This window comes from Aquarana catesbeiana, linkage group LG01 (assembly GCF_042186555.1).
Source record: "Aquarana catesbeiana isolate 2022-GZ linkage group LG01, ASM4218655v1, whole genome shotgun sequence".
Taxonomy (NCBI): domain Eukaryota; kingdom Metazoa; phylum Chordata; class Amphibia; order Anura; family Ranidae; genus Aquarana; species Aquarana catesbeiana.
The window spans coordinates 383,112,710-383,124,685 of NC_133324.1; the positions used below are offsets into that span (position 1 = coordinate 383,112,710).

The window sequence follows — 11,976 nt, forward strand, 5'->3', positions numbered from 1 at the left end:
GCCTTAATGAAGCCTTTAATTTGAAACCGTTCCTCCCAGGCATTGCTACACGGGGCTATGATAAGGAATTATAGAAAAACTAAATGTTCTTGTGTTGCTTACCATCCCCCCTCCTTGTGCTTTTTCCTTCTTTCTGTTCATTATTTAGTTTTAATTTTATTTATCTTTTCCTAATTGGGTCTAATTTGATGTCTATCTTTGGCTTGCCAAATATCTGAAAAATGTCTTTAGGTAAACTTTACATCAAATATTGTACCATGTTATTGAATTAAACAGTATACACTATATCTTGGTATTCAAAAACATTATTTGTTTTTCCTCTTTGCTTACACATTATATGTGGAATATTGTCCTTTAATGCCCCCCCCCCCTTTTTTTCTTTTTAGGGATTATCACCTTTACCATTTTTGTACAGATGCGATTCCCACGTCCTGACAGTCGAGGGCACATTGGCTAAGTCTGTTCAGTTTGATTTTAAGCATGACTCCTTCTTTCCCTCTCGTTATAGCCATATTGAACTGTCTGGGTCTGATATCTTTTGTTGTTGCCCCCATTGAGATGGCTCGTCGGTGCTCCCCGGCACGGAAAGGCCTCCGTTTTCACGTTGTGGCAGCACTGATGCGCATGCGCCCGATCCAGTATCTTGCGCAGGCACAATGGGGGGCTCCCATCTTCACCCTGCCAGGCTGCCCTCTTTCCGTGTCGGTGGCCTCTGTCGACGTTCGACGTCACTGCGCTCCCCAGCGTGCTGACGTTGGACGCCGCTCGGGCCGGGGAGCCGCGATTGGCTGGCGTCCTTTGTATACACACCTGATCGTCTGAAAGGTCTATTCGCCTGCCTTTAATTAAAGTTGACGATTTTCTCCTGGGCTCACACTCATCTTAAATGTGAATGATTGGCTGTTCTGCGTCTCTACCCTCAAAACACCAGGTATTTAGTCCAAACATAACACACACATATCCCTGCTACACAGCTGACAGGAGTTTATTTTCCTGCAAAGGGACCAGTGCAACCAAACAAAGGTTAGTTACCCAATTTAAATCTTTTTTTGTACCTATGCCCAGTCTATATCTAACCAAAGTGAGATTCTCCTTATCTCTGATAGCACACGTTTTTTTATACTATATCTCACTTTAAAATGCATGGATTTTTCAGTTCGCAGACACATACAATGTCCCTTATCTTTTACCATTTTTTAGATGTGCGCCATTTATGCCCATCAGTGGCGGCTCTTGTGAGCCCTGGCCTGCCGTCTTTCCTTTTGGGGACACCAAAGTTAATCCTTCGCAGTACCCAAGATTTCCCTTTTACCCCCTTGTAACAACCATCTCTGTGGGAGTTACTTGTGGCAACCAAGTTAACCCATTGGACCCAAGGACGTGGGAGCTCATCTCCTAACATTTCTGTGTACATTATTTGCAATGAAGAAACAAATGTTTTGTGAGTATATACACATATATTCTTAGATTGTTATCTATTCTTATGATGTCCTTGTGCCCCGATGGGAGATAAAATCTCTAACCCTTCAATCCATCCTATTATTCCCTTTATGGTATATGTAGGTGCTAAATATACTTACTCACACATGTATATATATTCTTTCTTTTTAGAAATCTGCTTCTTTGAAACCCCTGAGGAAGGAAGTACACATCATAAAAAGAATTGAGTCTTTTTGTGCTATTCCGAAACATGTAGGGTGTTTTTTGTTGTATCCCCACAACATGTATTTGACCATTTTTTGGCCTTTCAGGGTGGTTTACTACAGCAACATAGCAGTTGTATTTCAATCAACTATTGTTCTCTTTATATTCACTATATGTTTTGTATATCATGTAATAATAATAATAATAATAATAAAAAAAAAAAAATTTTGATAATTTTCTAAATATTTTTGTATTCTATCTGCATCTACAAAAAAATTCTTTCCTGGTGATATACTGCCCATAATATACCTTTTGGGGCATATATAATTTTGGTCTTTATAGGAGGGACTCGAAGTCGATCCCCACGAGCAAAGCACTCACCGGGCAGACCACTTCCGGAATTTTCCGAAGTACATCCCTCGTGTCCCTAACAAAGGATGGCAGATCACTTAGAAATTGTTTAATCAGTGCGTCTGTATATCTGCCAGTCCTCTTCAGAGGTCCCTTAATAGCAGAGGCTATAGGTCTACCTGGGGGGGTTGGTAAAAGAATTGTGCAGCTTGGGAATAATATAAAATATTGGTGTATTAAATTCCCGTACTGTTAGATAATGAAGTTCTGTCTTGGAAATAAGGTTGCTCTCTGATGCAACTGTCAGTTTTTCCATTGAGGGTCTGAACTATCCTAGGAAAAGGATTCTCAGTAAGTTTACTATAGGTAGAAGTATACATCAATTGACGCATTACTTCTTCGTATTTCTGTCCCGACATGGACTATGCCCCCCCCCCTAAATGACTAAATCAGGTGCTTCAGTTCTTTAAGCGTATGTCTTTCCTTTCTATATAAATCTAGCCCCTCCAGTCCCAATTTATTTTCCTAAGGTCCTTTTGTACTTGGTCAAGAAATAATCTTATCCATTTATTTTTAGAGATGGGGGGCATAATAACTGGGAAAAAGAAAGTTTTTGACCCTACTCTACAGAGGGGGAAGAAGTCAAACACTTAGAAGTAGAAGCAGAAGGAATCCGCCAGCCTCTAAACATACCCTGTCCACAGACAGTGAAAAGGACACTCCAGCTAAGTCAGTCAGTCAGTTTTTTTTTTTTTAGAAAAGGGACAAGGGAGGGATAGACACCTCAGATGTGCAAAGTGAGGCACAAACTTCCAACACACAAAAAAAAAAAAAAAAAAAAAAAAAAAAGAAGAACCCTAGGGAGCCAAGAGCCAATTCACGTAGACGATAGAGGGGCCTGTCTCAAATACTGCACCTGGAGGCACCTTCTATGGAATCCCAGAATCTGAATGTCATTAACCTAACTGATTTTCTCCTTAATAAATATCATATTTCCCTATGGGGCCTGTCCTTTTCACCGAAATCAGCTATGAAAGAATTCAAAGTATTTAAGGATATTAACTTTTTCTTGCGAAAGGTGATGATCAGATCCTGGTATGCCAATCGTAATAATACACAGAAGGTAGTTGCAGCTAATCAAGAACAGGAAGCACTAAATAAGTTAATATCCTTGCTGCATGAGAACTCAGATTCTGATTTGGAGGCCTCCATACACCCAGATATGACTAACAGACCTCCAAAAAACTAACCATAAAATCCTTAAAAATGCCCCCCATCTCCAAAAATAAATGGATAAGATTATTTCTTGACCAAGTACTAAAGGACCTTAGGAAAACAAATTGGGACTGGAGGGGACTAGATTATCTAGAAAGTTAAGGCATGCGCTTAAAGAACTCCAGGAAGCACCTGATTTAGTCATAAATGGAAGTGATAAGGGGGGGGGGGGGTGAATACATAGCCCATGTCGGGACAGAAATACGTAGAAGTCATGCGTCAACGGATGGATACTTCTACCTATAGTAAACTTACTGAGAATCCTTTTCCTACGTAGGATAGTTCAGACCCTCAATGAAAAAAAAAAAAAACAAAACAAAAAAAACACTGACATTTGCATCAGAGAGCAGCCTTATTTCCAAGAAAGAACTTCATTATTATATTATTTCAAAGCTGCACAAATCCCTCACCAACCCCCCAGGTAGACCTACAGTCTCTGCTATTAAGGGACCCCTGGAGAGGATTGGCAGATATACAGATGCACTGATTAAACAACTGGTTAGTGATCTGCCATCCTTTGTTAGGGACACAAGGGATGTACTTAGGGAAATTTGGGAGGTGGTCTGCCCGGTGGGTGCCTTGCTCGTGGGGATCGACGTAGAGTCCCTCTACACGTCGATTCCCCATGAGTTGGGTCTCCGCGCGGTGGGCCACTTTTTTGAAAAAAGTCATCCATTACTTGCCGCGCAAAATTAGTTAATTCTCAAGCTCCTGGAGTTCATGCTGACCAACATCTATTTCCAGTTTTTGGGCTCCTACTTTCAGCAGAGGAGGGGTACCTCAATGGGAGCCCCCTGGGCCCCCTCCTTTGCATGTCTTTACCTGGGATTGTGGGAGGAGGTGGCGATTTATCCTTCGCCACTGAAACCTCAGCCATAGTAAATTGTGGCTGAGGTACATTGACAATGTTTTCATGATTGGGGGGGCACCCCACATCTGCTGGACATGTTTATGCAAGAACTTAACATGACAGAAATTTGCGTTTTACATACACGTACCACCCAAACAATTTCATTTCTGGACCTAGAAATTAGTATTACAGGCTGATCGACTTGTGACAAAGACAGTCCGTAAAAAAAAAAAAACCCAGCTGCCAACACCCTTCTACAGGCGTCTAGCCATCATCCCCAAACCTTGATCCAGGGAATTCCAATTGGTCAGTTCTTGGAGGATCAGACGGAACTGCTCCTCGGACGCCGACTTCCGAGAAGAGGCCTCTGAGCTCTATACACGATTTAGGGGAAGAGGTTATTCACATAGTTCCATCAGAAGGGCGAAAAATAGGGCCATAAATACCAAAAAGAGAGGACCTTTTGACCGATGCACCTAAGGAAAAATGTGAACATAGCCCCCAAAATCCCATCAGAATTATTACTAGGTTTGAATCTCAGTGGGACCAGGTCAAAGAGGTCCTCACCAAACACTGGAATATTTTATCTGATGCCCTGATTCTGGGGAGATTTATTGGGGACCACCCAGTGATTACAGCAAATAGGTCTCAAAATCTTGGAGATACCCTCACTCTGAATATATAAGATCTCCCAACAAAAATTGGTTGACCGATCTCCCCCCTCTGTGGGGTAGTTTCCCCTTGTGGAAAAAGTTCTATCTGTAGTTACGTGGAGAGGACAGATGTGTTCACTGATTCTGCAGGCCAAAAAGAATTTACCAACTGCTCTACCACACGTGTGATCTATATGGTTACTTGCCCTTGTGGCAAAATCTATATTGGTAAAACCAAAAGACAACTCAAAATCAGGATCAGTGAACACATCCAAAGTATCCTCAAAACGACCACTACCTATGGATAAAAACCTCTGTTTTCGCTATGTGCATACTGTGCGGTATTTGACAGCCCTTTTTAATTCACAACCAGACTGAAATACATTCTTGCTCGTTCCTCTTCTTCCTTTTTTTTTTTTTTTTTTTTAATGTTCAATTGATCCTCTGACCCCCATTTTCCTTTTTATGGTCTCAACCATATAGTACTCATTTGTGTTTGAGATATGAATAGATATTATGCAGTTCTGAGGACCTATAGCCCCTTTCCTTCCTTTGTTTCATCACTATCTTCTCTCACTCACCTATTCACTGTGTGTTTGACAGTTTTTTTTTTATATGCGTTTGCGTTTTTATTTGCACAGTATCACTGAGTTTTTAGGGTTAACTTTTGAACGTGGGCAGTCTGACTTGATCTCCCAGTAGCTAATTAGACTAATTACTTCAGTATTTAGCTTCCCGTTATCCAGTGCATCTCTAGCTCTGAAGAAAATCGCCTGTCGATTGAAACGCGTCAGCTAGACGCCCCTACATTCACAGCACCCACCTGGAATCCATTCCATACCCCCCCCTTGCCAAATTTTTTTACCCCCCCCCCCCCCCCCCTTTTCTCTGCTGCCTGACGCACGGATGTTTCCACTGGAAGAGTGTGGACCCTTGGGATCTTTACACATCCTAAACAGCTGCTGCCCAAACAGACATTAATTCAATTATCCCCATACACAGCAATCTGTGTATGATCATGGAGTGCCATACCTCCGCTGTGATCCCTTTCACACAAGCTCCACTCCCAAGGCTGTACGGCTGCTGTGCCTGGTGTCTGAGGGGAGGCGTCCACAGAGCAGTGTGTTAACCCAGCCCGCTCTGGCCGGCCGGTGATTCCTGGATCTGGACTTGGCTGCCTACTTGTGCGCTGAAATTAGGAAGGCTCTCCTTCCCCAGACACCACTAGGGGATTGCTGCTCAGAGGGCAAGTGTTCACCTTTTCACCAGCGGCTCCAGCCAATTGAGGAGATAAGCTGTACTCCCTCCTACACACAGGACTATCAGTGCAGGAGTGGAGTGAAGGTATGTTTTATGTTTCATCCAATTTCTTTACCTCATGCTGCTCATATTGACTTTTCTCACCGACTTTGTATTATAATGGATGGTACGGCAAGCTAGAGAACTATTAGTATTTTTTCCAAGCGTCCACCCTGAATAACTGGTCAGTAGTTTCATTTCCATCCATTTTCAAGTGAAACTACTTCACAAGTGGCACATACATCCCATGTTATTTTAGGGTACATGGAACTTGTATTTTGGCTTCCCAATACCATGTTAATACTGGTCTAATAAATCCTGGGTCTTGCTATAGTAGCTGGTTTATAGTGGGGGTGCTTTGGAGTGAATGAGGAGGGTGTTAGGTGGTGTGTCTGTTACTTATACATGTTACTTCATCCAGCGGTGGAGGTTATGTATGTTGACTTACCATTGTGGGTGGAAATAATTTATAATTACCAATAAATTGTTCCATTTTCTAATCTTTCACAGCCTGTGTGTTCCTCTCTGAAGAATCCTGTCTCTTAACATTATCACATGGTCTGTAACCCCTAGTGCCTTATCACCCTCAATGCATTGAACAAAAACACAGGATAGAGAAAAAAAAAAAAAAAAAAAAAACCCACACAAACCCCACTTACACAAACAGTCCATTTGATTCATCAATGATATTATAAATCATCTCTGATTTCAGGATGCTCATCTTCTCCATACATGCAGCTCCTCCGTTATTCCTAATCCATTCCAGCACAAGTTCCATTATATAGATGCTGAAAATTAAATAGGTGTGCTAAGTTAGCCAAATAAAAATATACAGATGATTGCAGCAGTGGTTATAATAGAGATATTCACAGTTTGTCAACTGGAAAATGTAATTCTAAAGTTTTCATTACATACCTGGTGACCATGCTATGATGGTCCTTGTGCATGCACTTCTATCCCCCCCCCCGCCATCATTGTCACCATGTTAGAGGTTCTGATACAGACAACCTACATAAAATTTAAACAAGTATGGTCTACCGCTATCACCATTAGGGATGAGGTTAAGGCACAGGTTTGCTGCTCCCATGGGCCAGAGATTCACTGTCCTGCTGTATTCACATGTACTACTGTACATCACCCAGGAGACTTTTTTTGAAAAACGAAAAGGTTCTACATGGCCTTTGATCTATGGTTATCAGGATCAATAAAAAGGATGCTTAATAAGCTAAACCCGCTCTCCCACCACCGATAAAAGTGATCTCTGAAGTTCTACAATAGTGATCCTATCATTTCTGCAGACGTCCAAATGGAAAAACACATTACAAGCAGCAGTGTGCACATACCCTTACCATACCATTCTGTTTTTTGGAGGAATTAGGCTGGGTTCACGCACACTTTCAGTGTGGCAGTCCAGTGCATTTCTGTTCAGGTGCAAAGGTATAATTGATACAGAACAGAACCCTTTTTAAAACCGCACTGTTGCCGCCACGCACATGTGTGAACCGGCTCCATTAAAAGCCGGTTCGATTCACACGTTATTTGAATTGGATGTGGTTAAAAACGCATTCCAATCTGCATATATGTGAACCGAGCCTTACCATTGGTCTGCATGCAAGCATGTGATCAAAGAAGAGAAAAGGAAAATTAATGGTTTTAGAATGAAGAAAAAGCAGCATATTATTCATGAAAAGTGTGTGTTACGTGCAACTAGTAGTTATGCCGAGTTTACCTGAAACATGGAGGAGTATTATATAAGGAGCCATTTCCCGCTTGGATTTTGTAATCCAAAATTGTAGGACACTCTTTCACTGCAAAGCCCAACAAGTCTTCCCGGACTATGACAACTGTGACACCAGCACATCCAATGTTCTTCTGAGCACCAGCAAAAATAAGTCCAAACTAAGAGGAAAGTAAAGGTTTAGAGAGCACATGGTTTTTGGTTATTATCCCAATCCTAATGTTTCACTGGGTCACTGCATGCAACACTGCTTCTTACATTTTGCAGATTTTTATTAAATCAGTTTGTTACTAACAGCTTTGAGGCTGGGTTCACAATATTGCAAATTGGATGCTGGAAAAATCCGCATCCAAGTTGCAAGTCAGGAGATTGTGTGACCGGCTTCTCTATGGAGTCGGTTCACACATCTCCAGAGCGGCTCTGTGAATTGCACAGGAGACCTGTGCATCTTCTGGTCCGTTTCAGGTCCAAAGTCAGCCAAAAATTTGGACCTGAAAACTGTGAACAGGGACGCACTGGACCCCTGCTGTGAGCTGCTCCATGCTTCTGTAGTTTTAACGTCCTGCCAGTGCATTGCCTCAGTGTGAAAGCACTGAGACGTTTTTTCCAGACGCCATTTTTTGCCCAAAAGCGCCTGAAAAACACCTCAGTGTGAAAGGGGTCTAAGTTTAGGCAGAGCTCCTAAAAATGACTGATTTTTTTATTAAAGGAGTTGTAAAGGTTCCTGTTTTTTCACCTTAATGCATCCTATGCTTTAGCGCTACTAAAAAACTATTTTATGTTTTATAAAAACAGTTGAGTAATGGTCTGACAATAGCCTACTTTTTAAACTTCGTCCACATAGAATAACTTTTAGAAATGGCATTTGTGCGTTAACATTCAGGATACAATTAGGGTTCTTTCACACAGGACGGATCCGCGATTATCTGCCCTGTGAACATGAGCTTGCTCAGCGGGGATCACTCCGTTGATCCACGCTGATTCGGTGGATGACCGGGCAGTCCCTGCACACTGTGCAAGGACCGCCCTGTCAGATCTCCACTCTCCCCAGGGGGGGGGGGGGGGGAAATCGGATGTCTGTGTTCATTCGATCCGATAGCGGGGACGGATGATATCGGGTGTCAGCGGATGTTCATTCGCTGACACACACTATCCCATAGGGATGCATGTATGTCCGTATTTCATCTGAAAATGGATGGAGATGAAATACGGACATACTGCATACTGTGCGCACGTGTGAAAGGGGCCCAAGTAGCAAAAAAAAAAAAAAAAAAAAAAAAAAAAAAAACCCTGAACCACCAATATTTATCTACACAAATTACAGATAACCATTTTACATGGTCACAGTCTATTACAGGAAAACCTACAAACCTTTGAAACATCAACTGGTCTAGATAGGAAGTTTGATGACATATCACAGACTAGAACAGCGCCATTTACATCTGGAATATACTGGAACTCCACACCATGAACAGTTTCATTGGCACAATAGTACACATAGGAAGCCTCTGGATTAAGATTCCACGTGTTTGGATCTGGAATTTCTGAAGAAAAAAAAAAGAATACATTTTCAAACAAGGTTTAAAAAGACGACCAATTTATTTATTTTAAACTGGAGCAGTTGTGGATGGCAACCAGTTAGCTTCTATCTACAGCTCGTTGAGTTAAGGTTGGAGAATGAAATATAGAAGCAGATGGGTTGCCATACAGATTCTGGGATTCTGGCTGCTCTAGTTTTAATAAATTCCCCTCATTTTGCGTTTTAATCTGTACAATCCTATACACTTCATATCTTCCTATCACATGAAAACCTAACCCAACCATAGAGATGATAGCATTAAACAATTAAAATCAAAAAGCATGTTATCATCCCTTGTTGTGGCATTTCTATAACAAATAAAATCCAAAACACACAAATTTCTCCATGTTGCACTAAAGCAAAGCATTCACAGTACAGTGCTAGATATTTTTTTATTTATATATATACCTGTTTTTAATGTACTTCGGTGGCAGCGCCGCTCCCAGGTGATTAAGTAGTCAGGCAAATCCCTTGGACTCCTGGGATATCAGCAGCATCTATCCCAGGAGTCTTCAGAAAGCATACACCCCCCCCAACACACACACACTTCAACCTGTGTGTGCTTTTACATTAATGGTACATTGTATATCCCTGTATGTTGTGGTAGTTAAGGTACCTAGCTACCAGTTTTGAAATTTTTATCTTAATGTGTAGCAGACTCCCCAGCACCCCTTTAATTACCTACCCGAGCCCCTTCTCTCTCCAGTGATGTCCTTGATCCCCTTAGCCATCCAAGACACTTCTGATTGGCACCTGCGGCTGTCAAAGTCAGCCATGCAATCAGGGGAGAGGCCACGTTGGGGCTCCACATTTGAATGGATACACGGAGTGCTGACTTGACTTGGGTGCCCCCTGTAGCAAACTGCTGGCTCAGAGGCACTCAAAGGAGGGAGGGGCTAGGAGCAGCGAAGAGGGACCCGAGAAGAGGAGGATCTGGGCAAAACCAACTGCACAGAGGAGGCAAGTATAGTATGGGAAAAAAAAAAAAAAAAAAAAAAAAAAAAAAACACCCCCACACGAGCCTTTTACAATCACTTCAAGGTTAAACCACTCATCATCCAACGCCAGTGTAATCTTGTAACCAGTGTGCATGCGCAAGATCCAGAGGTGCATGCTGGGTAACCCAGCAGAACTACAGCGTGGAACTCAATGGCGCTGGCTTCAGATACTCACACCCAAGATGGCTGCTGCCAGCATTTCATCATGGGCAATTAACCCGGAGGGCACTGGGTCATTTAAAAACCATTAAACCCTTTCACAGTCACCAATCACTTACTGTAATTAAACCAAAAGGACGTCTAGATATGCAGATTTGTTTACCTGTGTAGCTTGAAAGTTTGGGGTGCACAATGTTGACCTTTCCATATTTCTCAGCTTCTTTGGCTGCTTTTGCTGACCAAGCACCGGTAACTATATAGTCTGCACATTTTGATTCCTTTAAACCAATTAGATTAAGGGGGATGGCACTAAACTGCCCACTTCCACCTCCTTGGAGAAAAAGGACTTTGTAATTCTCTGGAATATCCCTGTTGGGTGGAGAAAAAAAAAAAAAAAATGGATAGAATTTATTTTTGCAATTAAGATCGTAAAAGGTTTGGAAGTTTATAGGAATATGCACAGGAAAAATACTTACAATAGCGCTCGTAGGAACATCTCCGTGGTGTTCAAGATTTTTGAGAAGTCCGATGATCTGTGGCTCATTTCTGTGTTAAAACGAGAAGTGCAAATTAGATGTAATAACTTCATCAGTGCTTTACTACCCGCTTTACAAATATGCAATGAACATACCAAGAACGCTGATCCCAAGGCCCTTGTAGTCAATCAATTCTTTCTGGGCTTCCAGCAAAACCTACAAAAAAAAAAAAAAAGTTCAAAATTTAATTCAAAACTTCAGCAGAACATTTTTTCTTCCACGCTTTTGGATATAGCAGAATAAAGGTTATAAACAAACAGAGAAGGAGAACCCAAGTGATGGCTCAGGTATTATCTGCACTCGTAAAAAAGATTTTGGAAAGTGCTGGTTTCTTGCCATTTTGTTTATGCATGCCTAGATTCTCACGAAAGCAGAAGATCAGTAGGTCTCTTCGCCATTAGGCCCCATGCACACTGACTTAAAAAAACATTGCTTCTACAGGAGTTTTGTGTTCTGCCTGTATAGGCTACTCAATGTTATCCCAAGCGTCTATGCACATTATGATTTCAGGCATATTTTGAGTTAAGGCTGGGTTCACACCTATGCGAATTGGATGCAGCTTACACCGCATCCAAGTCACAGGACATTTCAAAATCTCTTCATTTGAATGGGGCTGGTTGACATATGTGCGTTGCAGTCGCATTCCGTGTGCATTTTCTGAGCATTGCAGGCACATAATCTTCTATGGCAACGCATCTGATTCCCAGATGCGTTCTGTTGTGAAGAATTCTCGCTGCCTCCTCAGCTGATCCGAAGATACAATGGCAATGGGGGGGGGGGGAAATCGCTGAACAGCTGCTTTTTCTCTTCACAGAAGAAACTGAGCTGGAATTCGCACATGTGAATCCAGCCATAGAGGCAGGAAAAAAATAAATAAATAAAAACCTTCTGGTT

The 11,976-nt window shown here is 41.9% G+C and overlaps 1 protein-coding gene across 1 annotated transcript in view; it reads right to left on the reverse strand.

The window, feature by feature from the left end:
• Positions 1 to 11,976, reverse strand: part of PSAT1 (phosphoserine aminotransferase 1) — a 36,626-nt gene that overhangs the window by 21,286 nt on the left and 3,364 nt on the right. The window contains exons 2-7 of the mRNA XM_073633855.1: positions 11,178 to 11,238; positions 11,023 to 11,092; positions 10,710 to 10,915; positions 9,182 to 9,354; positions 7,802 to 7,971; positions 6,732 to 6,860 (exon numbers count right to left, since the gene is read on the reverse strand). Coding sequence (XP_073489956.1) covers positions 6,732 to 6,860; positions 7,802 to 7,971; positions 9,182 to 9,354; positions 10,710 to 10,915; positions 11,023 to 11,092; positions 11,178 to 11,238 — 809 coding nt within the window. The remainder of the gene's footprint in view (positions 1 to 6,731; positions 6,861 to 7,801; positions 7,972 to 9,181; positions 9,355 to 10,709; positions 10,916 to 11,022; positions 11,093 to 11,177; positions 11,239 to 11,976) is intronic.